Raw genomic sequence first — 27,734 nt, forward strand, 5'->3', positions numbered from 1 at the left:
AAAGAAGTAGGAAACGAGATCAGGAGAAAGAAGCAATAAAAAAGATAAAGATAGAGATGCAACCAAGAGGGTCTGTGTGAGCGAGAGGGGCTGTGTGAGCGAGAGAGTCTGTGTGACTGAGAGGGGCTGTGAGCGAGAGTGTCTGTGAGCAAGAGGGTTTGTGAGCGAGAAGGTCTGTGAGCGAGAGGTCTGTGTGAGCGAGAGGGGCTGTGTGAGCGAGAGGGTCTGTGTGTCTGAGAGGGTCTATGAGCGAGAGGGTCTGTGTGACTGAGAGGGTCTGTGAGCAAGAGGGTTTGTGATTGAGACGGTCTGTGTGACTGAGAGGGTCTGTGTGACTGAGAGGGTCTGTGAGCGAGAGGGGCTGTGTGAGCAAGAGGGTCTGTGTGACTGAGACGGTCTGTGTGACTGAGAGGGTCTGTGAGCAAGAGGGTCTGTGAACGAGAGGGTCTGTGAGTGAGAGGGGCTGTGTGAGCAAGAGGGTCTGTGTGACTGAGACGGTCTGTGTGACTGAGAGGGTCTGTGAGCGAAAGGGTTTGTGAGCGAGAGGGTTTATGAGCGAGAGGGTTTGTGAGCGAGAGGGTTTGTGAGCGAGAGGGTCTGTGTGACTGAGACGGTCTGTGTGACTGAGAGGGTCTGTGTGACTGAGAAGGTCTGTGTGACTGAGAGGGGCTGTGTGCAAGAGGGTCTGTGTGAGCGAGAGGGTCTGTGTGACTGAGACAGTCTGTGTGACTGAGACGGTCTGTGTGACTGAGAGGGTCTGTGTGACTGAGAGGGTCTGTGTGACTGAGAAGGTCTGTGTGACTGACAGGGGCTGTGTGCGTGAGGGTCTGTGTGAGTGAGAGGGTCTGTGTGACTGAGACGGTCTGTGAGTGAGAGGGTCTGTGTGAGTGAGAGGGTCTGTGTGAGTGAGAGGGTCTGTGTGAGTGAGAGGGTCTGTGTGACTGAGAGGGTCTGTGAGTGAGAGGGTCTGTGCGCGAGAGGGTCTGTGTGACTGGAAAATGAAGAAGCTCTGTGACCAATTCGACTGTTATAGAGACAGCTCTGCTTAAGAAATTTTCAAGCCCCAAAAAACTTAACTTGAAAAAAATAATTAAAAATTGTTCAACTCAAGGTGCAGAAGCTATATCTTCCCTTTCTTTGAATGCTTCAAGATATGTGTGTATAACTTACAAGAGATTTCTTACCTTTGAACAAGACATAATTGAGAAGTATCATCTTTGTCATCGAATCAAGCTCTTTAATGAAGGATTGAATTTTGCCATCCGTGTGATTTCTCACATAATTGTTGATCTGTTCTTTAGCTATCTGTGGCTCTGTGAAGTCAACACTGGATGCCTCTGCCTCATAAAATTGCCTTGTATCCTCAAGGAATTTATTTTTCAGATCCAATCCATGCTGGATGAACAGAGAATTCCCCATCTTCAAATGCAGTTCATTACTTTCACTGGTTAAATCTTGCAGGAGGTATTTGAACGCCACATGCATCCCTGCTGCATCATTCTTGGTCATATTGCTGAGCCAGAGAACCTGTTGAAACTGATCTAAAGTATTATGTTTTGCACCCAGAGAGAGCATGGCGAGGGCGGCAGAGATGCTTATTGGAGAGAAGAAAATATTTTTAGAAGCCGAGCTTGGTTGAGAGGCAATCTGCCTGTAGAGACGCAAGGCAAAATGCATATTTACAGCTGAAAGCTTGAAGATAGACTGTTGTCTGTTTAGATTGTTTTCGTTAGGTACAGCTGGCTTTCCATTAACACTAACTATTCCACTGTAGAGCACAGTGACCAGTAGCAAAGCAACAGGAATCAGTTTCTCCATCTTGAACCTGCAAAGCAAAGAACATACTTGTATTGCAGTGTTTTGAGATTGTTCAAATTCTGACCAGCTTTCATCTGAGTCACACTTACATTCTGCACAACCTTAACAATGAATCTTTAGTACATCCTGTAAACTAACTGAGTTCTAAAGAGGTTCGAATATTGCCAATTTAACTTCCCAGAACAGGTCAATTTACTCAGAGCTTCTTACTTAAATTCTGATCATCATTTCAGAGACCTACCTAAAATGAAGCAGCCCGTTGGTACTTTGGCTTTCTCCCTGCTCAGGCTTGGTCCTTGTTGTTTATTGTCAATTTATACAGTAGCAAATGCAAACAGCTGAGTTACACATTAATCAGTAAACTGACCTTCAGTCTAGCAGTTATCATTACTGACCAATGGTGTTTACCATTCTTTCAGCTTTGTGCTTAACCAAATATGATAAAAAAGGTTTTTGTCACATTGGTTTCATGTATTACATTTTGTGCATATTGGCTCATTATTCGGTATTTTGATGCTGCCTACTAATTTAAATTAGTGCAGCGTTTAAACAATCGAGCAAACCTCTTTTTCAAGCACTACTCTCGGCAGGATGCCCAATGTAGCGAATCCATAGCATCCCTATAGCAAGAGCCACGTTGTCTTAACGCAAGGCTGTCATTTTAGAAAGCAATGTCGGTCTCTTAAAGGGGATCTGGCTTCTAAAATCAAAAAAAGTCAAAGTGCCCGATTTTGGTCATCTTACCGTCGGCTGCCACTTAGTTTTCTCGACAGTCTCAATGGTTTTTGGGCGCTCTCCCCTTCGAGCGAGTTTTATCAGGTCCTCACGCTGCCGGGAAGAGAAGACCGCTGGGGACCGTCCGCTGGCATCCGCCGGCGCTTGCCGGTGTGCAACGCCCACAACAGTCCTCCCGCCTGCGGTGTCCCCAGTTTGGTCCGGGCGTTTCTACACTCCAGCAGCAGAAGAGACTGCCGTGTGGAGGCAGGTCTTACCTGAATGGTAAGTATGAAGACCTGCAAAAAAAAAGGTTAGTGTAATTCTTTTCTTTATTTCTTTTGCAGGGATTTAGGTGAATGGGGTCCCCTGAAGGGTTTCTGGTCTTTTTTAAAAATTGTTTTGAAAACTTTTTATGTTATCAGTTCCCCCCGCCCTGGTCCTGACTCTATCCTCTGCGGTACTTCGCCGAGGATTGCATTTGCTGCCCAGCATGGAAGCTATCGCCCGCTGTCGCTCAGAATCAGCATGAAAGGCCCGTTTTTGCCACCGGGCAGTCTTTCCCACATTTTTTCATGAAACTTCTGCTCAAAGTACCATCAGGATCTTAGCGGTCCTTTGGAAGGAACTTCGGATTCACCAAACTCGGGCCCAAAATTTTTTTTAAGTAAGGCGGGGGGGGGGGGGGGGGGGCGGGTGGGGGGTCGGGGTCGGGGGTGAAATGGTACCTTAGCGCCTCCTGTTAGTGCCAGCAAATTGTGCTAACTGGGTGCCTGGGGAAATCAATGGCCTCCTGTAGCGCTGCTGCAAACAGTTATGACTAGAGCCTCAATGCCAGGTGAATCCAGATGTCAGTGAGTGTGCAATGCTCATTGACCGCCCGATCTGCAAAATTGATTGTCGCCACCTACCTTAGCAACTGGAGGAAACAACAACAGGGATGAGCTGGCATGAAGCAGCAGGATACCGGCTCCAAGGATGTTATTTACAGGGATCATCAGTAATGAGTTGCAGATGTCAGTTAGTAGAGTTTCAGTGCTTTCTTATTAGTTTCACATAGTGCAACAGTTTCATTCCATGACTTCAAGGTTCTTTAGTATCAGGAGTGATATGTCCTTACTATACAGTATAAATGCACACGAGGCCCATACTAGAGAGAAGGTCACTCTGTGACCAGTAACCTTTATTTGCCAGCATTGAAGTGCTGAAGGTGGGTGGAGCTTCCCCTTTTATACCTGAAAAACCAGGTTAGGGGTGTCTCCCACAAGTTCACCATCTAATGGTCAATGTTCTCACAGTATACAACTTAGGTCAGTTTATACATGGGTTACAATGACAGTTAAATACATGACATCACCACCCCCCCAAAGTCTTATTGGGATCACAGGTTAAGTCTCTCTGGTGGTTTATGCTCCCTTGTAGAGCGCCTGAGTTGGGGCTCCGGTTGTTGGGTGCTGGCCTGAGTGTCTGCTGTTTGCGATGCCTCAGGCCTGTCCGGACTACCCACAGTGACTGGGCTCTCCTCCACTTGGTTCCGGTGTTCGGCCACCTGTGGAGGAGCGAACTCTACATCGTGTTCTTCCTCTGCTTCTTCTATGGGGTTGCTGAACCTCCTTTTCGTTTGATCCACGCGTTTGCGGCAGATTTGTCCATTGGTAAGTTTAACTACAAGAATCCTATTCTCCTCTTTGGCAATCACAGTGCCTGTGAGCCATTTAGGCCCTGCAGCATAGTTGAGGACAAAGGCAGGGTCATTGACACCAATACATCGCGCCCTCACATTCCCATCATGGTAGTCACATTGTGACTGGCGCCTGCCCTCAACAATTTCTTTCATGGTGGGGTGTATAAAGGATAACCTGGTTTTGAGTGTCCTTTTCATTAGCAGCTCTGTGGGTGGGACCCCTGTGAGCGAGAGTGGTCGGGATGTAATGGCCAACAGGAGGCGTGATAAGCGGCTTTGTAGGGAACCCCCTTGGATTCTGAGCATCCCGTTTGATTATCTGCACTGCTCGTTCTGCCTGGCCGTTTGAGGCTGGCTTGAACGGTGCCGTTCTGACATGGTTGATACGATATCCTGCCATGAAGTCCTGGAATTCAATGCTTGTAAAGCACAGGCCATTGTCGCTGACCAAGACATCCGGTAGACCATGGGTGGCGAACATTGCCCGTAGACCTTTTACCATGGCAGAGGAGGTGCTTGAATTGAGAATGTCACACTCGATCCATTTGGAGTAGGCGTCTACTACAACCAAAAACATTTTTCCCATGAAAGGACCTGCGTAGTCCACATGGAGGTGTGACCATGGCTTGGCGGGCCAGGATCAGGGGCTAAGGGGGGATTCCTGGGCGCATTGCCCAGCTGGGCACACGTGTTGCACCTGCGAACACAAAGTTCCAGGTCTGCATCTATCCCTGGCCACCAAACGTATGACCTGGCAATTGCCTTCATCATGACAATGTCCGGGTGCTCATTGTGGAGTTGTCTGATGAACATCTCTCTGCCCATCTGGGGCATGATGACTCAGTTTCCCCACAGTAGGCAATTGGCCTGAATCAAGAGTTCATCCTTGCGCCTGTGAAATGATTTGAATTCCTCAGGGCATGGCCCATACGTGGCTGCCCAGTCCCCATTCAGGACACATAGTAGCGGGTCTCTATTTGTCCAGACTTTAATCTGACAGGCTGTCACAGGTGAGCTTTCGCTTTCGAAAGCTTCAACAGCATGACCATCTCAGCAGCATGCTCGGTAGCCCCCTCGGTGGTGGCTAGTGGGAGCCTGCTGAGTGCATTGGCGCAGCTTTCAGTGCCCGATCTGTGCCGAATTGTGTAGCCATAGGCGGCTAACATGAGTGCCCACCTCCATATGCGGGCCGATGCATTTGCATTTATGGCCTTGTTGTCGGCCAAAAGGGACGTTAGGGGTTTGTGATCTGTCTCCAGCTCAAATTTCCTGCCAAACAGGTACTGGTGCATTTTTTTGACAGCATATACACATGCGAGCGCTTCCTTTTCTACCATCCCGTAGCCCCGTTCCGCCTGGGACAGACTTCTGGAGGCATAAGCTACCGGCTGTAACTGACCCTTGGCATTAACATGCTGCAACACACACCCAAACCCATAGGACGACGCGTCACACGTTAAAACAAGTTTCTTACATGGGTCATATAGCGTTAACAGATTGTTGGAGCATAACAATTTTGTGCTCTATCAAAAGCCCTTATCTGGCTGTCCCCCCAGACCCTTTCATCACCTTTGCATAGGAGCACGTGTAGCAGCTCTAACAGCGTGTTCAATTTGGGAAGAAAGTTACCGAAATAGTTCAGGAGCCCCAGAAATGAACGCAGCTCCGTCGTGCTACAGGGTCTGGGTGCTCTCTGGATCGCTTCTGTTTTGGACGCAGTAGGTCTGATCCATTCTGCTGCTATCCTCATCCCCAGGAATTCTACCTCTGGGGCTAGGAAGACGCACTTCGCCTACCCGGTCCAGTCTGCATAGCACCTCCTCCAGGTTGCGGAGGTGCTCTTCAGTATCACAACCCGTGATGAGGATGTCGTCTTGAAAAACCACTGTCCTTGTAATCGACTTGAGGAGGCTTTCCATATTTCGTTGAAAGATCGCGGCAGTCGAGCGAATCCCAAATGGACATCTGTTGTACTCAAACAACCCCTTGTGTGTCGTGTGTTGGTGAGCCCCTGTTCCTGCCCCGCCAAGCCATGGCCTCCATGTGGACTACGCAGGTCGTGTGTTGGTTAGCCAATGTAACCCCACTTTTTAAAAAAGGAGGGAGAGAGAAAACAGGGAATTATAGACCGGTCAGCCTGACATCGGTAGTGGGTAAAATGATGGAATCAATTATTAAGGATGTCATAGCAGTGCATTTGGAAAGAGGTAACATGATAGGTCCAAGTCAGCATGGATTTGTGAAAGGGAAATCATGCTTGACAAATCTTCTGGAATTTTTTGAGGATGTTTCCAGTAGAGTGGACAAGGGAGAACCAGTTGATGTGGTATATTTGGACTTTCAGAAGGCGTTCGACAAGGTCCCACACAAGAGATTGATGTGCAAAGTTAGAGCACATGGGATTGGGGGTAGTGTACTGACATGGATTGAGAACTGGTTGTCAGACAGGAAGCAAAGAGTAGGAGTAAATGGGTACTTTTCAGAATGGCAGGCAGTGACTAGTGGGGTACCGCAAGGTTCTGTGCTGGGGCCCCAGCTGTTTACACTGTACATTAATGATTTAGATGAGGGGATTAAATGTAGTATCTCCAAATTTGCGGATGACACTAAGTTGGGTGGCAGTGTGAGCTGCGAGGAGGATGCTGTGAGGCTGCAGAGCGACTTGGATAGGTTAGGTGAGTGGGCAAATGCATGGCAGATGAAGTATAATGTGGATAAATGTGAGGTTATTCACTTTGGTGGTAAAAACAGAGAGACAGACTATTATCTGAATGGTGACAGATTAGGAAAAGGGGAGGTGCAAAGAGACCTGGGTGTCATGGTACATCAATCATTGAAGGTTGGCATGCAGGTGCAGCAGGCGGTTAAGAAAGCAAATGGCATGTTGGCCTTCATAGCAAGGGGATTTGAGTACAGGGGCAGGGAGGTGTTGCTACAGTTGTACAGGGCATTGGTGAGGCCACACCTGGAGTATTGTGTACAGTTTTGGTCTCCTAACCTGAGGAAGGACATTCTTGCTATTGAGGGAGTGCAGCGAAGGTTCACCAGACTGATTCCCGGGATGGCGGGACTGACCTATCAAGAAAGACTGGATCAACTGGGCTTGTATTCACTGGAGTTCAGAAGAATGAGAGGGGACCTCATAGAAACATTTAAAATTCTGACGGGGTTAGACAGGTTAGATGCAGGAAGAATGTTCCCAATGTTGGGGAAGTCCAGAACCAGAGGTCACAGTCTAAGGATAAGGGGTAAGCCATTTAGGACCGAGATGCGGAGGAACTTCTTCACCCAGAGAGTGGTGAACCTATGGAATTCTCTACCACAGAAAGTTGTTGAGGCCAATTCACTAAATATATTCAAAAAGGAGTTAGATGAGGTCCTTACTACTCGGGGGATCAAGGGGTATGGCGAGAAAGCAGGAATGGGGTACTGAAGTTGAATGTTCAGCCATGAACTCATTGAATGGCGGTGCAGGCTAGAAGGGCCGAATGGCCTACTCCTGCACCTATTTTCTATGTTTCTATGTTTCTTCGACTCACTCGCCAGTTCCTGGATCATGTAAGCTGAGGGAGGTCAGGTCCAATTTTGAAAAAAGTTTGCCACCGGATAGCGTCGCAAAGAGGTCCTCCGCTCTCGGTAGCGGGTACTGGTCTTGGAGTGACACCCGATTGATGGTGGCCTTGTAACCACTGCATATCCTGACCGACCCATCCGCCTTGAGCACCGGCACAATCGGGCTCGCCCAGTCACTGAATTCGACTGGCGAGATGATGCCTTCCCTCAGCAGGCTGTCCAATTCACCTTCTATCTTTTCCCACATCACGTACGGCACCGCTCTGGCCTTGTGGTGTACTGGGCTGGCGTCCGGGTTTATGTGAATCACTACCTTGGTCCCCATGAAAGTGCGAATGCCGGGTTGAAATAGTGAGTCAAATTTGTCCAGGACCTGTGAGCATGATATTCGCTCCACAGAAGAAAATGCATTGACATCGCCCCATTTCCAGTTCATGACAGCCAGCCAACTCCTCCCCAGCAGTGCGGGACCGTTCCCCGGGACAATCCAGAGTGGCAACCTGTTCTCCGAATCTTTGTGGGTCACGACTACCGTGGCGCTGCCTAGCACCGGAATGATCTCCTTTGTATATGTCTGTAGCTGTGCGTCAGCATTGAAGTGCTGAAGGTCGGTGGAGCTTCCCCTTTTATATCTGAAAGTCCAGGTTAGGAGTGTCTCCCACAAGTTCATCCCATTATGGTCAATGTTCTCACAGTGTACAACTTAGGTCAGTTTATATATGGGTTACAATGACAGTTATATACATGACAAGGAGAGTTGTGGCAAACAAAAGTATCTATTCTTAAAAAATCAAACTGCTACACTTGGTTACATTCATGGGGGCTGTACTCGCAGTCAACCTCATGCTCCATGATCTACGGCAGGGGGAGCGGATGCAGTGAAAACAACTGGAACATGTGGCCAGAGAGAAGAGGACCATCTGGGCTCTCAACAGGAAGCTTTACCCTCCGAAAAGCACTTCTCCTCCCAGCAACTAAGCAAAGAACAGTGTATTAGAAGGCTCCGCTTCACCATGGAGGTTGTCACAGAACTCTGCCACATCTTGCAACCAGGCCTCCAGCCTCAGATCAAGGTGACCACAGCTCTCTCAGTGGCAGTCAAGGTCACTGTCATCCTCAATTTCTTCACCAGCGGATCCTTCCAGTCTTCAACTGGAGACATAGCTAACATCTCACAGTTTGCCATCCATCGCTGCATATGTGAGGTCACAGATACTCTCTACAGTAGGAGAATTGACTACAGTTCCTTCACCATCACCAGACAGAAGCAGGATGGGTGTACACGTGGCTCTGCCAGGATAGCGGGATTCTCCATGGTGCAGGGCGCCATCGACTGCACCCACGTGGCTTTGCGAGCACCGCATAACAATACTGTGATCTTCTGTAACTGCAAAGACTACCACTCAACTAACATGCAGTCAATGTGCGACCATAGACAATGAATCCTCAGTGTCAATGCCCGCTATCCTGGCAGCTGCCACAATGCCTTCATTCTGTGCCAGACTGGTGTGTCAGCACTCTTCCAGCCACCACATCAAACTTGCAGCTGGCTGGTGGGAGACAAGGGGCTATCCGTTCTCCACTTGGCTCAAGACCCCCCCTCCACAACCTCAACACTCTTGCCCAGCACTCATATAATGAGAGCCATGCTGCCACCAGGAACATCATCGAGCAGACCATCGGGGTGCTCAAGCAATGGTTCCATTGTCTTGACCACTCAGGAGGAGCCCTCCAGCACTTTGCTGCGTGGGTGTCCCATTTCATAGTGGTCTGCTGTATGCTCCACAACTTGACCATCATGAGGGCACAGCCCTTGCACCAGCTACTGCTGGACCACCCCTGGAGGAGGAAGAGGGAGAAGAGGAAGACGAGGGAGATGAGGAGGAGGAGGAACAGGAGCGAGGGAGGAGGCAGCCATTCAATCAACCTTCCGGAAGGGCTGCCCGTGACCACCTCATCAGACTGCAGTTCGACTGAATTAAACCCCAGATCATCATTGCTCACCAAATCTCCATCATTCCATCCCTGTTGCAGGCCATATCACAGTGCAAAGCTGAAATGAGAGACAACACAAAACAATCTAAACTGAATTAATAAATTTATCAATAATCAGTGAACACATATTTACAACAAAAATATGAACTATTCACCCTGTGCCTCTTGTTACTGTGCCTTTGCCTACTCTAGTGCTCCGACAAAGTGTTGGCCCAGCGGCTGCAGCAGAACTGTTGAAGGCTGCTCGTTGTCCATGCGGGAGAATTCAAATGGTCTTGCTGGATGCCCTCGACCAGCTCTGGGCCTGGAAGGCCCGGCTGCAGGCTGCACCACCTCGGCATGGGCGGCAGCTGTCTGGGCTGGCTGGATGATAGGCAGTGACAAGGGCAATGGTGGAATGGTAGTGGTGGGAGCAGGAATGCTGTCATCCTGAGGGAGGACAGCAGATTCTTGCTCTACTGACCCATTGCCATTCCCCCGGGGCAGCACCTCAACATCCCTAGCAATCCGTTGGAGCAGAGATTGTTGGCCTGCTGCGACACCTTGAAAGCTCCGGTTGATGATGGTAGACCCAACCGTGATGCCAGCTGTCAGAGTGGCATCAAGCTGTGACTGCATAAGAGCAGTCTGAGATTGGATGCCACCAAGCATAGACTGCATTTCAGCACTAAGACGTTGCATTGTTTCCGGCTGTGCTAAAATGGAAGCTGTTACCCAACACACTGCGACATCAGGTCTGAGTCACCATGGTCTCTCTGGGATTCCACCACCCTTTGCAGACCGAAATGAAGGGCTCCCTAGTGTGCACAGAGCCTTGTGCAGCGTTGGAGGGGGCTCCTCCATACTCCTTATCATTGCCGAGAGGCCCTCGGGCACCCTTGCCATTGTAACTATCATCTCCGTGTGCATGCCAATCACCCTTCTTCTAAACGCCTCCCCATCGAGGACCTCATCTGAGTCCTGTGCAGCAGAACTCGCACGTGAACTTGGCCTCTGGGGAGCTGGCCCCCGAGCTACCCTTTCCCTGTGGCCTTGCTGCAGCCCACTCGTTCCCGGTGCCTCACACTGTGCAGATCCTGCTATTATACTAGCCTCTAAAGAATCCATAGTTGCGCTGGTGGCTGCAGGCGAGACATGCAGAGAGACGATGTGTTCTTCCTTATCTTCTTACACCTTGCTCTCTATGTTGCCCTCAGGGACAGGCTGCTCATGTGCCTGCTGATTATCTGAAAGAATAAAGGCACAAGTGTTAGGTTAAGGTAGGGGCGGAGAGCAGGAAGGGAGAAATGCAAGTCCACAGCGTGATTAGCTGGACAGCACAGACAATGGTTGGGTCTCAGCTTGTCCCCCGCCTGATCCCTCTTCTTGTGAGTTACCTTTGCGTGCAAGAAAAAGGAAAGTTTGTGATTGAATGTGGATGAATGTGTTTAGGTGGTGTGCCTGCCATAGTTGAATAGCTGTCACTGTGTGCAAGTGTGAGATGTGGGTGTGAGTGGTGGTAGGTAGAGATTGTTGGTGGGTGAGTGCGGGGGGTCTGGTGCTTTGGGCAGTATGTGAAGACTGTGGTTCAGTTGATGGTATGTAGCATTTGTTGAAGCCTTCACTTACCCTGACCACCCAAGTGAGGTGGTTAAATTTCTTCCTGCGCTGTGTGTGGGTCCAAGAGAGAAGTGGAGCACTAAATCAAGCACTGCCACTTGTCTTAGAGCGCTAATGTGTGAGAGGGCCGGTAGCAGCAGAGCGCTGAAGCATGTTCAGTGCAGTGCTGCTGGCATCACAGGCACCTTTCCTTGCTTAAAGGGACTGGCCAATGATGGGTTGCAACATTCTTATTATTATTTCTGTGGGGCCACGGGATCTGCACGACTTTCATTACAGCCCCAAGTGCTCTAAGAAAGTGGAGACTGAGGAATCGCGCAGTAATCAGCCATCAAAAACATTCAGCAGGCACCAGACTAGTGCGAAGAATAAAGCTTGCCCTACCTGACCACCACTGCCTTTAAATATCGCTCCCCAAGCGGCCAGCTGAGGTAACAAGGCCTCCTGCTGCTACGACGATGTATCAGGGGGCGGGAGCGAATATCACATCCAAGGCGATAATGGGCGCTGTGCACCTGATGACATCATCAGGGGTAAGAGAGCGAGGCGGCAAGTGTTAGCGCTACGTTAAATCGCCAGGAAAGTTTGCGGGAGTCGGTGAATTCACCGCGTCTCGTGGGTAACCACTTAGCAGGCGCTAATGGTAGCTGCAAAGCAGCTGAATTTCTTCCCCGAAGACTTGAATTAGGATTCAAATGATTTCTTTGAGCAGTGAACTCGTATTTTGCAGGCAGTCTATAGCATTAGCATCTAGCACTAATCAGAGCTTGTTTCCAGTGAATTCCATCGAACTTCCCATTTCCTCTGGACGTCCCCATCACCACATCAATTTTCCCTTCAATACTAAATCCCCAAGACTGAAATGACAGACAACAGCAAACATCAAACATTCCAATCACCATTTATGAAACAACGATAAAATGTATAACTGTCTATTTAATTATCACCCTTGTGTATTTCCTTATAGCCACTTTTTCATCCACCTATTTATACTACTACTTCTCCACAGGGTCTCCCTTGTGGCTGCAACATGTCTGTTGGAAGGCTGCTGTGTGTCAGGGCCAGAGACTACAGAATGCCCTATTCCAGCTCCGGAAGGCCTGGCTGCAGACTACACCACCTCAGGCTGGGCGGCGGCAGTCTGGATGGGCCGGGTGACAGGCATGGACAAGTGCAATGGCGAAGTGGTAGTGGTGGGATCAGGAATGCTGACACATCCTGACAGAGGACAGCAGGTTCTTTGCTCTACTGACCCATTGCAACTCCCCTAGGGGCAGCGCCTCAGGATCCCCAGATTACTGGGCTGCTGCAACACCGTGTGATATCCTGTTGACCGGCGGACCCAGCAGCGATGGCAGCAGTCAGGGCTTGCGTGGCATGCAGTTGAGACTGCATGACATCACCAAGGTAGTGTGAGGCAGCAAGCTGAGACTGCATGAGAACAGTATGAGCATCCATGCAAGCAACCTTTGACTATTGCAGCACCAACACATTGCGTTGCTTCCACCTGTGCCGCAATGGAAGCTGCCACATCGCCCATGACACATGTCATGAGATATGGATGCGCACGGTCTGTCTGGGAGTCCACCATCGTCTGCACACTGGCAATGCTGGGCTCCATGGTCTGCGGAGAAATGTCTACAATGTGGGAGGTGGGCTCCTCCACGTCCTTACCACTTGCGACAGGCACTTGGGCACCCTTGCTATTGCCCCTATCGTGTTGGAGTGCAAGGTCGTCTGCACACTGGCAATGCTGGGCTCCATGGTCTGCACAGAAATGTCTACAATGTGGGAGGTGGGCTCCTCCATGTCCTTACCACTTGCGACAGGCACTCGGGCACCCTTGCTATTGCCCCTATCGTGTCGGAGTGCAAGGTCATCACCTTTTATGTGAACTCCTTCCCATCGAGGTCCCCATCTGAATCCTGTGCAGCAGACCTCACGTGTGAACTTGCGCTCTGGGGAGATGGATCCTGAGCTTCCCTTTTCCATTGACAAAGCTGAAGCTCGCTAGGCCCCGGTTCCTCACCCAGTGCATACCCATTGCTGTAGACTAGTGGACTACTCCATTTAGTGGACTACTGATGTAATAACATCTAATGTAATAACAATAAAAGAATATAAGAACATAAGAACATAAGAAATAGGAGCAAGAGTAAGCCATTTGACCCCGCGGGCCTGCTCCGTCATGTAATAAGAGCATGGACTCAGCTTCAATTCCCTGCCCGCTCCCCATAACCCATTATTCCCTTATCACTCAAAAATCTGTTTATCTCCACCTTAAATATAGTCAATGATCCAGCCTCCAGATCTTTTTGGGCAGAGAATTCCAGATTTACAACACTCTGAGAAAAGAAATTCCTCCTCATCTCAGTTTTAAATGGGCAGCCCCTCATTCTGAGACTATGCCTACTAGTTTTAGTTTCCCCTATGAGTGGAAATATACCCACCCCACTAGTCACTGCCTGTCATTCAGAAAAGGACCCGTTTATCCCGGCTCTCTGCTTCCTGTCTGCCAACCAGTTCTCTATCCACGTCAATACATTACCCCCAATACCATATGCTTTAATTTTGCACACCAATCTCTTGTGTGGGACCTTGTCAAAAGCCTTTTGAAAGTCCAAATACACCACATCCACTGGTTCTCCCTTGTCCACTCTACTAATTACATCCTCAAAAAATTCTAGAAAATTTGTCAAGCATGATTTCCTTTTCATAAATCGATGCTGACTTGGACCGATCCTGTCACTGCTTTCCAAATGCGCTGCTATTTCATCTTTAATAATTGATTCCAACATTTTCCCCACTACTGATGTCAACCTAACTGGTCTATAATTCCCCGTTTTCTCTCTCCCTCTTTTTTTAAAGAAAAAGGCAGTTGGGCCCTAAGGGCTCAGCAACTGGCCAAGGTAACAGTGCACGCTATCAGTGCCTGGGACAACATATTGCTTAAAGCTGTCCACATGTGAAGGCAGAATGTTTCTGCTGCAAGAAAACTGGGTATCTTGTGAAGGCATGCCAACTGAAGATTAAACCGATTTTCAATGCTAAAAGTAGAAATTGCCAGACACTACATCGCATTGAAGAGAAGCAACAGGGTGAGGAGGTTCTGGAGATACACTTCATCAAGAGCACGAAGGTATGTAAGTATCATCATTTAAGTAGCCTAGGATACCCATGGAAATTGAAACTGGTGCATCAGTGAGTGTAGTACCGGAATCGTTATATCTCGATAAGTTGTGTGATTTTTGACTGGAGAAATAGCTGCGAGGCTACTCAGAAGAGCAAATCCCTGTTGTAGGAAGTATCACCATACCAGTAAAATACAAGGTTCAGTTTCAGAGCTTGCCTCTCATAATAGTGGCAGGAGACAAGCCTGCCTTGATAGGTAGAAATTTGATGGGATCACTGAAGCTGGATTGGAATGAGATTTTTTGTGTGGAAACGACATTTACATCGAAAGATGATATTATCAAGCAGTATCCGAAGGTGTTCCGTGAAACAGGCAGTCCGATCCAAAACTTCAAGGCGAGTGTCCAAGTGCAGAAGGGCGCCAGACCAGTTTACTGCAAACCGCATCCCGTACCGTACGCACTCAAGGAGAAAGTTGAGCAAAAACTCAGAAGACTAGAAAATGAGAACATTACCTCTAAAGTAGATCTAAGTTGTTGTACCTAAGTCAGATGGTAAGGTAAGGTTGTGTGGTGATTATAGAGTAATCGTAAACCACATTCTAGAGTGTAATCTAACCAATATGTTGCCAAATGTGGAAGATTTGTACACAATGCTGACAGGTGGCCAGATTTTTTCAAAGTTAGATCTAACAAACGCTTATCTACAACTTGAGTTAGATGAAGAGTCCAAGTCATGCTTGACTATAAATGCTCAACCAGGCCTATATCAGTTTAATAGGCTACGATTTGGAGTGTCTTTGAATGCTGTGTCATTTTCTTCTGACTACTTCCAAAGGACCTGATTTTTCAAGGGGTGATGAACCAGATTTTGCAATGGATTGTAGAGGTAGTGTGTTATTTAGATGACATACTCATTTCAGCACCAAACAGGCATATTCATAATAAGGTGTTGAATGAAGTTCTCAAACGGCTAGAGAAGTACGGAGTATGAGTGGCTGCTCACAAGTGTGAGTTTTTCAGGGGACAGAGTAGACAAAGATGGTTTACATCCAAAGAAGGGAAAGCTGGGTGCAATCAGAAATGCACCCACTCCAAAGAATGTCACTGAACCTCAATCGTTTCTGGGTCTTTTGAACTATAATGGGATGTTCCTACCAAATTTGGCTACAGTGTTACATACACTGAATGAGCTGTTGAAAAAACAGATACGTTGGAAGTGGTTAGAAGTATGCGACACAGTATTCAAAGAGTGTAAGAGCCAGGTAGTAGTGAGTACCATGGTAGTTCACTATGACATATCTAAGAAGATCAAGCTTGCGTGTGACGCCTCTCCATATGGAGTTGAGGCAGTGATCTCTCATGTACTACATGGTTGGGAGGAGAGACCAATTGTTTTTGCTTCACGCACTATCAGTGCCAGTGAGCGTAATTATGCGCAGATCGAAAGGGAAGCTTTGGCATTAATTTTTGGGGTCAAGAAGTTTCACAAATACTTGTTTGGCCGTAAGCTTACCATCGTTACTGACGATAAGCCTCTGACAGCAATCCTCCATCCAAAGTCCCCAGTTCCAACCTTAGGTGCAGCCCAAATGCAGAGATGTGCTTTGATTCTGTCAGTATATATGTATGATACTGAGTACAGGCGATCAGTTGATCACAGTAATACTGATGCTATGTCCAGGTTGCCATCCCCATCATAAGTTACACTCAATAGAGAAAAAAGTGTTCTACTTTTAATACATTGATGAGCTGCCAGTAACAGCTAAAGAGATTGATAGTTATGTCAAAGGTGTTTGATTACATAGCAAATAGATGGCCAAACCAAGTATCTGAGGAAGATATTCATCCAGACTTCATTCGTAGGAATGAATTGTCAGTGGATAAAGATTGTATTATGTGGGGAGTAAAAGTGGTTATCCCAAGTAAGTTCAGGTCCAAATTGTTAGGAGATCTTCATGACCAGCACCTGGGAATGTGCTTGACCAAGAGTTTTGCACGTAGTTACTTATGGTGGTCAGTGTGCAACATGTCAATCAGTGAGCAAGAAACCACCGTCAGTACCATTACAGCCATGAAAATAGCCTCCCAGGATGTGGCGAAGGTTACATGTAGATTTTGCTGAGCTAGAAGGACAGCAATTGTTCATAGTGATAGATAGTCATTCAAAGTGCGTTGAGGCACTTCCAATGTGGAAAATAACAGCAAGTAAAACACTAGACCATTTGCGAAGATTGTTTTCTTTATATGACCTCCCAGAAGAAAGTGGGTCTGATAATGGGCTGCAATTTTGTTCAGAAGAATTTAATTCTTGGGGAATTCTAGGGGAATTGCCTGACTGAATTATGCTTTTCCAAATGTCCTGCTACTACTTCTTTAATAATGCACTCCAACATTTTTCCAACCACAGATGTTAGGCTAACTGGTCTATAGTTTCCTGCTTTTTGTCTGCCTCCTTTTTTAAATAGGGGCGTTACATTTTCAGTTTTCCAATCTGCTGGGGCCTCCCCAGAATCCAGGGAATTTTGGTAAATTACAATCAATGCATCCACTATCCTTGCCGTTACTTCTCTTAAGATCCTAGGATGCAAACCATCAGGTCCAGAGGATTTATCCGCCTTTAGTCCCATTATCTTACTGAATACCATCTCCTTAGTGATTGTGTTAAGTTCCTCCCCCTCGCTATAGCCCCTTGACTATCCACTGTTGGAATATTGTTCGTGTCCTCTATCGTAAAGACTGATACAAAATATTTGTTCAGAGTTTCTGCCATCTCCATGTTCCCCATTGAGTGCAATGTAGCTTCAGCAAGACACAAGTGGTGTATTGGGAAACCAAAGTGAAGGGCGGAGGCTCACAGTTCAAAACACTGGCTTGGTGTATAGAGTAAGAGATAAAGGGTTCAAATCCCATGTCAAATTACAGGATCATTTAATTGAACAACAAGCTTTTTCTTATTTCCTGTTAAGATATTCAAGAGAGTTTCTACAAGAGCCTTCACAGTCATGGGAGCAGCACTTGCATCTGAGACAGATTTGGGGTTATAGGTAGTTAAGAGCTGTTGAGACGAAAAAAAGTTCTTGGCTTTAAAAAGGAAACTGAGTTTTATCAATCAAGGTGATAAAGGAGTTCAATTTGAGTTAAGAAGAAATTGAGAAGAATGTCCAGATACAAAGGAGGACAAAGCTTGAAGTTATCAAAGTCAAAGTTGGTCACTGCTGGTTGGATTTGAAAGTCACATTTTAAAACTAAATCTACAACAAATGAAAGCATCAACAGAGCTCAGGGTTCAGGGATTCAATTGCATCAGGCATTGCAAGTAATGTGCACTGAGGGCAGGAATTTAATGACTGTTACACAGATTGTCCACAAAAGAGGAGATAACATTAGAGGATTAGTGGATGAAGTCATTGGTATGGAGAGTGAAAGAAAACAGAGTCCTGGAGAAAGACAAAAGAGACAGAATAAGATGGGCTAAATTCAGAGGCACATATCCCGAGAGCCAAAATGGGGATGCACAGGACCGGAGAGTTTATTGGATTCGGGAAAGTGGAGTGATCTAACAGACATATGGGTATAAAAACTGGTGTCTGACATAGTGATAAATCAGGGAGGTTCTATTTCTTAAAACTAAGATTAATATATTATTGACATTTATATTAATCATTGAGTTCCATCCATTCTATCCCGTTTCTTGGACAGGTGTAACACCTGCACACTGTACACTGGGTGTGTTGATAGGATTAGATGAAGTAGGGTGGGAGGAAGTGTGTGTGGATAAACACCAGCATGGACCAATTGGGCTGATTGGTTTGTTTCTATACTCTACATTCCATGTAGTTCTCTGTATGATTGGACGATCCAATGCAAGGCCTAAAGAATGATTGGGTCTGTAATGGATCCGTTGGTAAGGATCACGTCAGGACCAGGGTCAAACAAGGCTGCGTCATCGCTCCAACCCTCTTCTCAATTTTTCTCGCTGCCATGCTCCACCTCACAATCAACAAGCTCCCCACTGGAGTGGAACTAAACTACAGAACTAGTGGGAAGCTGTTTAACCTTCGCCGCCTCCAGGCCAGGTCCAAACCTCTGTCGTTGAGCTGCAGTACGCGGACGACACCTGTGTCTGCGCACATTCTGAGGCTGAACTCCAGGATATAGTCAATGTATTCACTGAGGCATATGAAAGCATAGGCCTTACGCTTAACATCCGTAAGACAAAGGTCCCCCACCAGCCTGTCACCGCCGCACAGCACTGCCCTCCAATCATCAATCCGAGAGGCGGGAGTGCGTGGTTGGTGAGGCCTATAAAGGCTCAGCGGCAGCGAGAGGCGGCGGCAGTCTGAGGGGCGGGAGTGCGTGGTTGGTGAGGCCTATAAAGGCTCAGCGGCAGCGAGAGGCGGCGGCAGTCTGAGGGGCGGGAGTGCGTGGTTGGTGAGGCCTATAAAAGGCCCAGCGGCAGCGAGAGACGGCGGCAGTCCGAGAGGCGGGAGTGCGTGGTTGGTGAGGCCTATAAAAAGCCCAGCGGCAACGAGAGGCGGCGGCAGTCCGAGAGGCGGGAGTGCGTGGTTGGTGAGGCCTATAAAGGCCCAGCGGCAGCGAGAGGCGTACCTGTGCAGCTACAGCGGGAGAGAAGGCAAAAAAAAAGTAGAAAGAAATCAAAAGGTGACGTCACAGCCAAGAGGGTAAGTGATTGGCTGATGATTGGTGAGTAGTTTTTCTCTTTTCTTTTTTCTCTTCAATATCAGTGAGTAACTTTTAACATTGTTGTTGCCAATTTAAGTGTATCTAAGGGTTAAGTCATGGCAGGAGAGCTCGGTCGAGTGTTATGCTCCTCCTGTACCATGTGGGAACTCAGGGACGACACCAGTGTCCCTGACGACTATATCTGCAGGAAGTGTATCCACCTCAAGCTCCTGACGGTCCGCGTCGCGGAGTTGGAGCTGAGGGTGGATTCACTCTGGAGCATCCACAATGCTGAGAATGACGTGAGTATCACGTGTAGCGAGTTGGTCTTACCGCAGGAGAAGGGTCCACAGCCAGCTAGGGAATGGAAGACAAGCAGGAAGAGTAGGGCAAGGAAGGTAGTGCAGGAGTCCCCTGTGGTCATCCCCTTGCAAAACCGATACATTGCTTTGGGTACTGTTGAGGGGGATGACTCATCAGGGGAGGGCAGCAGCAGCCAAGTTCATGGCACCATGGCTGGCTCTGTTGCACAGGAGGGCAGGAAAAAGAGTGGGAGAGCGATAGTGATAGGGGACTCAATTGTAAAGGGAATAGATAGGCGTTTCTGCGGCCGCAACCGAGACTCCAGGATGATATTTGCCTCCCTGGTGCAAGGGTCAAGGATGTCTCGGAGCGGGTGCAGGACATTCTAAAAAGGGAGGGAGATCAGCCAGTTGTCGTGGTGCACATTGGTACCAACGACATAGGTAAAAAAAGGGATGAGGTCCTACGAAACGAATTTAAGGAGCTAGGAGCTAAATTAAAAAGTAGGACCTCAAAAGTAGTAATCTCGGGATTGCTACCAGTGCCACGTGATAGTCAGAGTAGGAATCGCAGGATAGCGCAGATGAATACGTGGCTTGAGCAGTGGTGCAGCAGGGAGGGATTCAAATTCCTGGGGCATTGGAACCGGTTCTGGGGGAGGTGGGACCAGTACAAACCGGATGGTCTGCACCTGGGCAGGACCGGAACCAATGTCCTACGGGGAGTGTTTGCTAGTGCTGTTGGGGAGGATTTAAACTAATATGGCAGGGGGATGGGAACCAATGCAGGGAGACAGAGGGAAATTAAAGGAGGCAAAAGCAAAAGACAGAAAGGAGATGAGGAAAAGTGGAGGGCAGAGAAACCCAAGGAAAAGAACAAAAAGGGCCACTGTACAGCAAAATTCTAAAAGGACAAAGAGTGTTAAAAAAACAAGCCTGAAGGCTTTGTGTCTTAATGCAAGGAATATCCGCAATAAGGTGGATGAATTAACTGTGCAAATCGATGTTAACAAATATGATGTGATTGGGATTACGGAGACGTGGCTCCAGGATGATCAGGGCTGGGAACTCAACATCCAAGGGTATTCAACATTCAGGAAAGATAGAATAAAAGGAAAAGGAGGTGGGGTAGCATTGCTGGTTAAGGAGGAAATTAAGGCAATAGTTCGGAAGGACATTAGCTTGGATGATGTGGAATCTATATGGGTAGAGCTGCAGAATACCAAAGGGCAAAAAACGTTAGTGGGAGTTGTGTACAGACCTCCAAACAGTAGTAGTGATGTTGGGGAGGGCATCAAACATGAAATTAGGGGTGCGTGCAATAAAGGTGCAGCAGTTATAATGGGTGATTTTAATATGCACATAGATTGGGTTAACCAAACTGGAAGCAATACGGTGGAGGAGGATTTCCTGGAGTGCATAAGGGATGGTTTTCTAGACCAATATGTCGAGGAACCAACTAGGGGGGAGGCCATCTTAGACTGGGTGTTTTGTAATGAGAGAGGATGAATTAGCAATCTCGTTGTGAGACACCCCTTGGGGAAGAGTGACCATAATATGGTGGAATTCTGCATTAGGATGGAGAATGAAACAGTTAATTCAGAGACCATGGTCCAGAACTTAAAGAAGGGTAACTTTGAAGGTATGAGGCGTGAATTGGCTAGGATAGATTGGCGAATGATACTTAGGGGGTTGACTGTGGATGGGCAATGGCAGACATTTAGAGACCGCATGGATGAACTACAACAATTGTACATTCCTGTCTGGCGTAAAAATAAAAAAGGGAAGGTGGCTCAACCGTGGCTATCAAGGGAAATCAGGGATAGTATTAAAGCCAAGGAAGTGGCATACAAATTGGCCAGAAATAGAGCGAACCCGGGGACTGGGAGAAATTTAGAACTCAGCAGAGGAGGACAAAGGGTTTGATTAGGGCAGGGAAAATGGAGTAGGAGAAGAAGCTTGCAGGGAACATTAAGACGGATTGCAAAAGTTTCTATAGATATGTAAAGAGAAAAAGGTTAGTAAAGACAAACGTAGGTCCCCTGCAGTCAGAATCAGGGGAAGTCATAACGGGGAACAAAGAAATGGCGGAGTAATTGAACAAGTATTTTGGTTCGGTATTCACTGAGGAGGACACAAACAACCTTCTGGATAAAAAAGGGGTCGGAGGGTCTAGTAAGGAGGAGGAACTGAGGGAAATCCTTATTAGTCGGGAAATTTTGTTGGGGAAATTGATGGGATTGAAGGCCGATAAATCCCCAGGGCCTGATGGACTGCATCCCAGAGTACTTATGGAGATGGCTTGGAAATAGTGGATGCATTGACAGTCATTTTCCAACATTCCATTGACTCTGGATCAGTTTCTATGGAGTGGAGGGTAGCCAATGTCACCCCACTTTTTAAAAAAGGAGGGAGAGAGATAACAGGGAATTATAGACCGGTCAGCCTGACATCGGTAGTGGGTAAAATGATGGAATCAATTGTTAAGGATGTCATAGCAGTGCATTTGGAAAGAGGTGATATGATAGGTCCAAGTCAGCATGGATTTGTGAAAGGGAAATCATGCTTGACAAATCTTCTGGAATTTTTTGAGGATGTTTCCAGTAGAGTGGACAAGGGAGAACCAGTTGATGTGGTATATTTGGACTTTCAGAAGGCTTTCGACAAGGTCCCACACAAGAGATTAATGTGCAAAGTTAAAGCACATGGGATTGGGGGTAGTGTGCTGACATGGATTGAGAACTGGTTGTCAGACAGGAAGCAAAGAGTAGGAGTAAATGGGGACTTTTCAGAATGGCAGGCAGTGACTAGTGGGGTACCGCAAGGTTCTGTGCTGGGGCCCCAGCTGTTTACACTGTATATTAATGATTTAGACGAGGGGATTAAATGTAGTATCTCCAAATTTGCGGATGACACTAAGTTGGGTGGCAGTGTGAGCTGCGAGGAGGATGCTATTAGGCTGCAGAGCGACTTGGATAGGTTAGGTGAGTGGGCAAATGCATGGCAGATGAAGTATAATGTGGATAAATGTGAGGTTATCCACTTTGGTGGTAAAAACAGAGAGACAGACTATTATCTGAATGGTGACAGATTAGGAAAAGGGGAGGTGCAACGAGACCTGGGTGTCATGGTACATCAGTCATTGAAGGTTGGCATGCAGGTGCAGCAGGCGGTTAAGAAAGCAAATGGCATGTTGGCCTTCATAGCGAGGGGATTTGAGTACAGGGGCAGGGAGGTGTTGCTACAGTTGTACAGGGCCTTGGTGAGGCCACACCTGGAGTATTGTGTACAGTTTTGGTCTCCTAACCTGAGGAAGGACATTCTTGCTATTGAGGGAGTGCAGCGAAGGTTCACCAGACTGATTCCTGGGATGGCGGGACTGACCTATCAAGAAAGACTGGATCAACTGGGCTTGTATTCACTGGAGTTCAGAAGAATGAGAGGGGACCTCATAGAAACATTTAAAATTCTGACGGGGTTAGACAGGTTAGATGCAGGAAGAATGTTCCCAATGTTGGGGAAGTCCAGAACCAGAGGTCACAGTCTAAGGATAAGGGGTAAGCCATTTAGGACCGAGATGCGGAGGAACTTCTTCACCCAGAGAGTGGTGAACCTGTGGAATTCTCTACCACAGAAAGTTGTTGAGGCCAATTCACTAAATATATTCAAAAAGGAGTTCGATGAAGTCCTTACTACTAGGGGAATCAAGGGGTATGGTGAGCAAGCAGGAATGGGGTACTGAAGTTGCATATTCAGCCATGAACTCATTCAATGGCGGTGCAGGCTAGAAGGTCCGAATGGCCTACTCCTGCACCTATTTTCTATGTTTCTATCAAGATTCACGGTGCGGCCTCGACAACGTGGACCATTTCCCATATCTCGGGAGCCTCTCATCAACAAAGGCAGACATTGATGTGGATATTCAACATCGCCTCCAGTGTGTCAGTGCAGCCTTCAGCCGTCTGGGGAAAAGAGTATTTGACGACCAGGCCCTCAAATCTACCACCAAACTCATGGTCTACAGGGCTGTAGTAATACCCGCCCTCCTGTATGGATCTGAGACATGGGTGATGTATAGAAGGCACCTCAAGTCGCTGGAAATATATCACAAATGATGTCTCTGCAAGATCCTGCAAATCCCCTGGGGGGACAGGCGGACCAACATCAATGTCCTCAACCAGGCTAACATCCCCAGTATTGAAGCACTGACCACACTCGATCAGCTTCGCTGGGCAGGTCACATAGTTCACATGCCCGATACAAGACTCCCTAAGCAAATGCTTTATGTGGAGCTCCTTCATGGTTAATGAGCCAAAGGAGGACAGTAAAAACGTTATAAGGACACCCTCAAAGCCTCCCTGGTAAAGTGCGACATCACCACTGACACCTGGGAGACCCTGGCCGAAGACCGCCCGAGGTGGAGAAAGTACATCCGGGAGGGCGTTGAGCTCTTCAAGTCTCAACGCAAAGAGCATGAAGTGGTCAAGCGCAGGCAGCGGAAGGAGCGCATGGCAAACCAGCCCCACTGACCCCTTCCATCGACGAATGTTTGTCCCACCTTTAACAGGGTCTGTGGCTCTCGTATCGAAATGTTCAGCCATCAAAGAACTCGCTTTGGGAGTGGAAGCAGGTCCTCCTCGATTCCAAGGGACTGCCTATGACTGACTGAAAAAATTATAACATTGTATTTAAACCAACTTCATTTTTTAATTGCTTGATTATAAACATTGATTTAAAACTAATGTGTTAGAAAAGCATATTAAACTATTAAAAGAAATGCTATTACTATTCATCAGATTTCATGGTTCCTTGTTCTTGAGGCCATTTTGAATGATGATGAAAAACGAACAGAAGCTGCAGCAGTTACTGAAGTTAGGCTTATACTCATATCTCCACAGTTTTGGGACTGTCCTCATATTGGGCTCAATTTTACCCAAGCCCATTTTATGGTGTATTGGCAGAGTTCCGCCCATTTATCGAGGTCAGAAACGCGCCAGAAATATTTTGTCAAAGTTCAAAGTTTCCCTGATGTATAATTCAAATTTGATGTTGCACAACGTGTCCAGTCACCTCCGGGGGTGGGGGGGGGGGGGCGGTGGGGGACGGTGCAGCCTGCTGTCTGCGCCAGAAAAACGATGCCACACCTTCTGCACACGCGCGATAAAAGAAATTACATCAATGGATGCGCATGCGCAGTACAGCTCCGGGTTGGCAATCGGCCATTGTTAAAGAACCAGTTGTGTGAGAAGAAGTGCTGCGTGAGAGCATTGGAAAAATCGGATCTGCAGCAACACAAGATGCAACGCGGTGCAAGGACCAAGAATTTCTTACACGATGAAGTGGAGGCACTAGTTACAGTGATTGAGACCAAATGGCAGGAGCTGGACACCAGCAGAGGTCAGATAAAAGTTCCACCCAAAGAAATGAAGAAACGCTGGAACCAAGTTGCAGAAGATTACTGCGCAATGGTGACAACCACGAGATCTGGAGGCCAGTGTAAAAAGAAGTGGAAGGACCATGGTCAAGTAGCTAGTGTACGTAATATTTTCATTTAGTCAATGGAATTGCAATTGTAAATGTGACCAGCTGTATATGTCCCACCCAGCAGAAAGACACCCTCTCTAAAAAGTTGCATTTTCATCTTTGCAGAGGAAGGTGGCACATAATAAAAGGGAAATAACTCGAACAGGAAGAGGCCCGGCAAATCTGCACTCACTGATGCCCTTGGAAGAGAGGGTCGCTGTTTTGATGGGTCGTGCCTGGAGAAAAATGACCACCACTGCACAAGCTGGGCCCACACTCGAGGGAGAGGGTAAGTCCTGCAAATTCCACGTCTGGCTTTCCTAAATGTTAAGTACTGTGCGGGCTAGCCATGCTTTGGTTCATGGAGATGTCTCCATCAGCTACGCTTTGGTTGATGCAATGTGCTATCATTCAGCGTGGTCCTTCAAATCAGCCTGCTGCCTGCGCTGTGGGAGCCTACTCATGCCACCCACCCTGCCCCCTCCTCTGCTGCTAACCATTTGTCTGTGTTCTGTTATATTTTGCAGAACTTGAGGCCAATCCTGATGATGCAGTAGACGATTCAGACGAGAATGAGCCTGAAGCGTAGAACGTCTTCCAATACCACCCTCCAGAGCAAGAGCATGGGGGTGAGGAGGAAGAGGATGGGGAGGGGATGGAGATGGATGAAGCCCCCACTGTTTTACTGACTTTGGTGGAGATGCAGGTACTGCCCATTGAGGCACCAGCCCCTTCCGTGACTAGTGGTTGGGTGTTGGTGGAACATTCCATAGTTTCCTAATGTCCGAGGCTGCAGGTCCCAGTGGTAGGGTGCAACGAGGCACACCCAAAGCCCCACCTTCCGAGGCTGTGGGTTCCAGTGGTGCTGTGCGAGCCACATCCATGGGGAGGAGGGGAAAGAGAGCTCGACCACTCGTGCAGGATCTAACAGATGTGGTTCAGATGATGGCAATGGGTGGGGAGAGCATTGACCTTACCCGATCACTCCTGGACACCATCAGAGGGGTGGGTGATGAGATAGCGGGACTGTTGGGATTGTAACAGCAATTTCACATGAAATGGGAACGATGTCCAGGACCATGAGTGAGGGAACATCTCAGTCAGCTGAAACCATGTCAGTAACCATGAGGGAGGGAATGTCAGAGGTAGCTGATGTGCTGTCAGTGAACATCAGGGAGGGAATGTCAGAGATGGTGCAAACATTATCACTGAACATAAGGGAGGGAATGTCACAGGTAGTTGAGACAGTTTTGCTCAACATGAAGGAAGGAATGTTGCAGGTCATTGAGACACTATCAGGGTACATGAGGGACGGCATGTTGGAGTTAGCTGCTGCAATAAGGGAACACGCCCAGACCCTGCGTCCATTGACAGAATCAACTGCCACTCCCACTCCAATCCCCAGACCAGCCTCTGAAGAGCCCCAAGCCGGGCCCTCCACATTGCCACCTGGGCCCTCCACATTGCCGTCTGGGCCCTCCACATTGATGCCTGCTGCCTCCCTGCCCCCTCCCCCCGCCCCCCCGCCCTTAATAGGTGCGCACTATCCGAGATAGTAGAAAGAATAAGCTTGGTACCAACCTCAGAAACACTGCACCATGGCCTGTGGGCAGGGGGTGGTGGAGTCACCAAGAACAAACGCTGTGGGCGGTCTTAGAATAAGGTGGAGGAGAGATGGGTGTAACCTTTGCTGCTCCTGTTGCTGCTCTTGCTGTTGCTATTATTATTGTTACTGTTGTAACTGTTATTCTCAAATTAAAAGATTTTTGTAAGTTATGTAAATTTACAAGTTTAAAAGTTAGTAAGTTATCTTAAAGTTTTTAAGTGATCTTAGAGTTTGCAAGTGATCGCAATTGAAAACTTTAAAGTTTGATACAAGAATAATTTTATTAAAGTTAAGTTAATTACAAAGAACTGTTTGTTAAACTTTTGAATAAAATATATTTTACATTAAAATTGAATCATTTCCATTATTTGTTCCATTATTAACATAACTTTTGAAGTAAACAAGAATCATTTCCATCATTTATTCGATTATTAACACAACTTTTGAAATAAAGAAGAATCAATTTCCATCATTTGTTCCATTAACACAATACAATATTACGGAACAGATCCAAACAGTAAATATGGTCCACTTGGAATCGTTGCCGCTGAGCCTTCAGGCAGCAAAGCGTTCACGGATGAGCTGCTTTCGCAAGCCTCGAGCAATCGTTAAAGGGGCACAATGGCCCGCCCTCCTCCGCCATGGTGTTTCAGGTTCAGGTAATTACATGGCTTCCTCATCCTCGTCCTCCTGCTCGTCATCTGCATCTTCCTCATCATTGTCATCAGCCACTCTCACCGCAGCTGGGTCTTCTCATACCTGCTGCTGCTGCCTTATGATGGCTAAGTTATGCAGCATGCAGCACACAACAGTGAACTGACTGACAATCTCAGGGGAGTATAGCAAGCAGCCTCCGAAATGGGAAGCCAGCAATCCTGGAGAAGCCCACAGCCTGTCACGCATTGCCTGGGCGGTCATGGGGAACTTTATGTAGTCATTCCTCTGGGCATATAGTGCAACTGTCACCTACTGAATGCAGACATATGTTGCATGTTGAGAAATGGCGCACACATCCCCAGTTGTAGCTTGAAATGATCCAGAGAATGAAAGTGCAGCTGTAACCTTCACTTCAACTGACAAAGCAGTCCTCCTGACGCCTCTAC

The 27,734-nt window shown here is 47.6% G+C and overlaps 1 protein-coding gene across 7 annotated transcripts in view; it reads right to left on the reverse strand.

The window, feature by feature from the left end:
* Positions 1-27,734, reverse strand: part of LOC139263445 (alpha-1-antitrypsin-like protein CM55-ST) — a 48,463-nt gene that overhangs the window by 18,423 nt on the left and 2,306 nt on the right. For 3 of the 7 annotated variants that reach the window (XM_070879534.1, XM_070879535.1, XM_070879532.1), the window contains 3 exons: positions 24,061-24,167; positions 2,563-2,831; positions 1,185-1,825 (listed from right to left, as the gene is read on the reverse strand). In XM_070879534.1, the coding sequence (XP_070735635.1) occupies positions 1,185-1,818 (634 nt within the window). In that variant the 5' untranslated portion in view covers positions 1,819-1,825; positions 2,563-2,831; positions 24,061-24,167. Of the gene's footprint in view, positions 1-1,184; positions 1,826-2,059; positions 2,278-2,562; positions 2,832-13,266; positions 13,480-24,060; positions 24,168-27,734 lie in introns of those variants that run through there. The other 4 variants (XM_070879536.1, XM_070879538.1, XM_070879537.1 and 1 more) reach the window with 4 other exon arrangements.

The sequence above is a fragment of the Pristiophorus japonicus genome, chromosome 4 (genome assembly GCF_044704955.1).
Source record: "Pristiophorus japonicus isolate sPriJap1 chromosome 4, sPriJap1.hap1, whole genome shotgun sequence".
Classification (NCBI taxonomy): Eukaryota; Metazoa; Chordata; class Chondrichthyes; family Pristiophoridae; genus Pristiophorus; species Pristiophorus japonicus.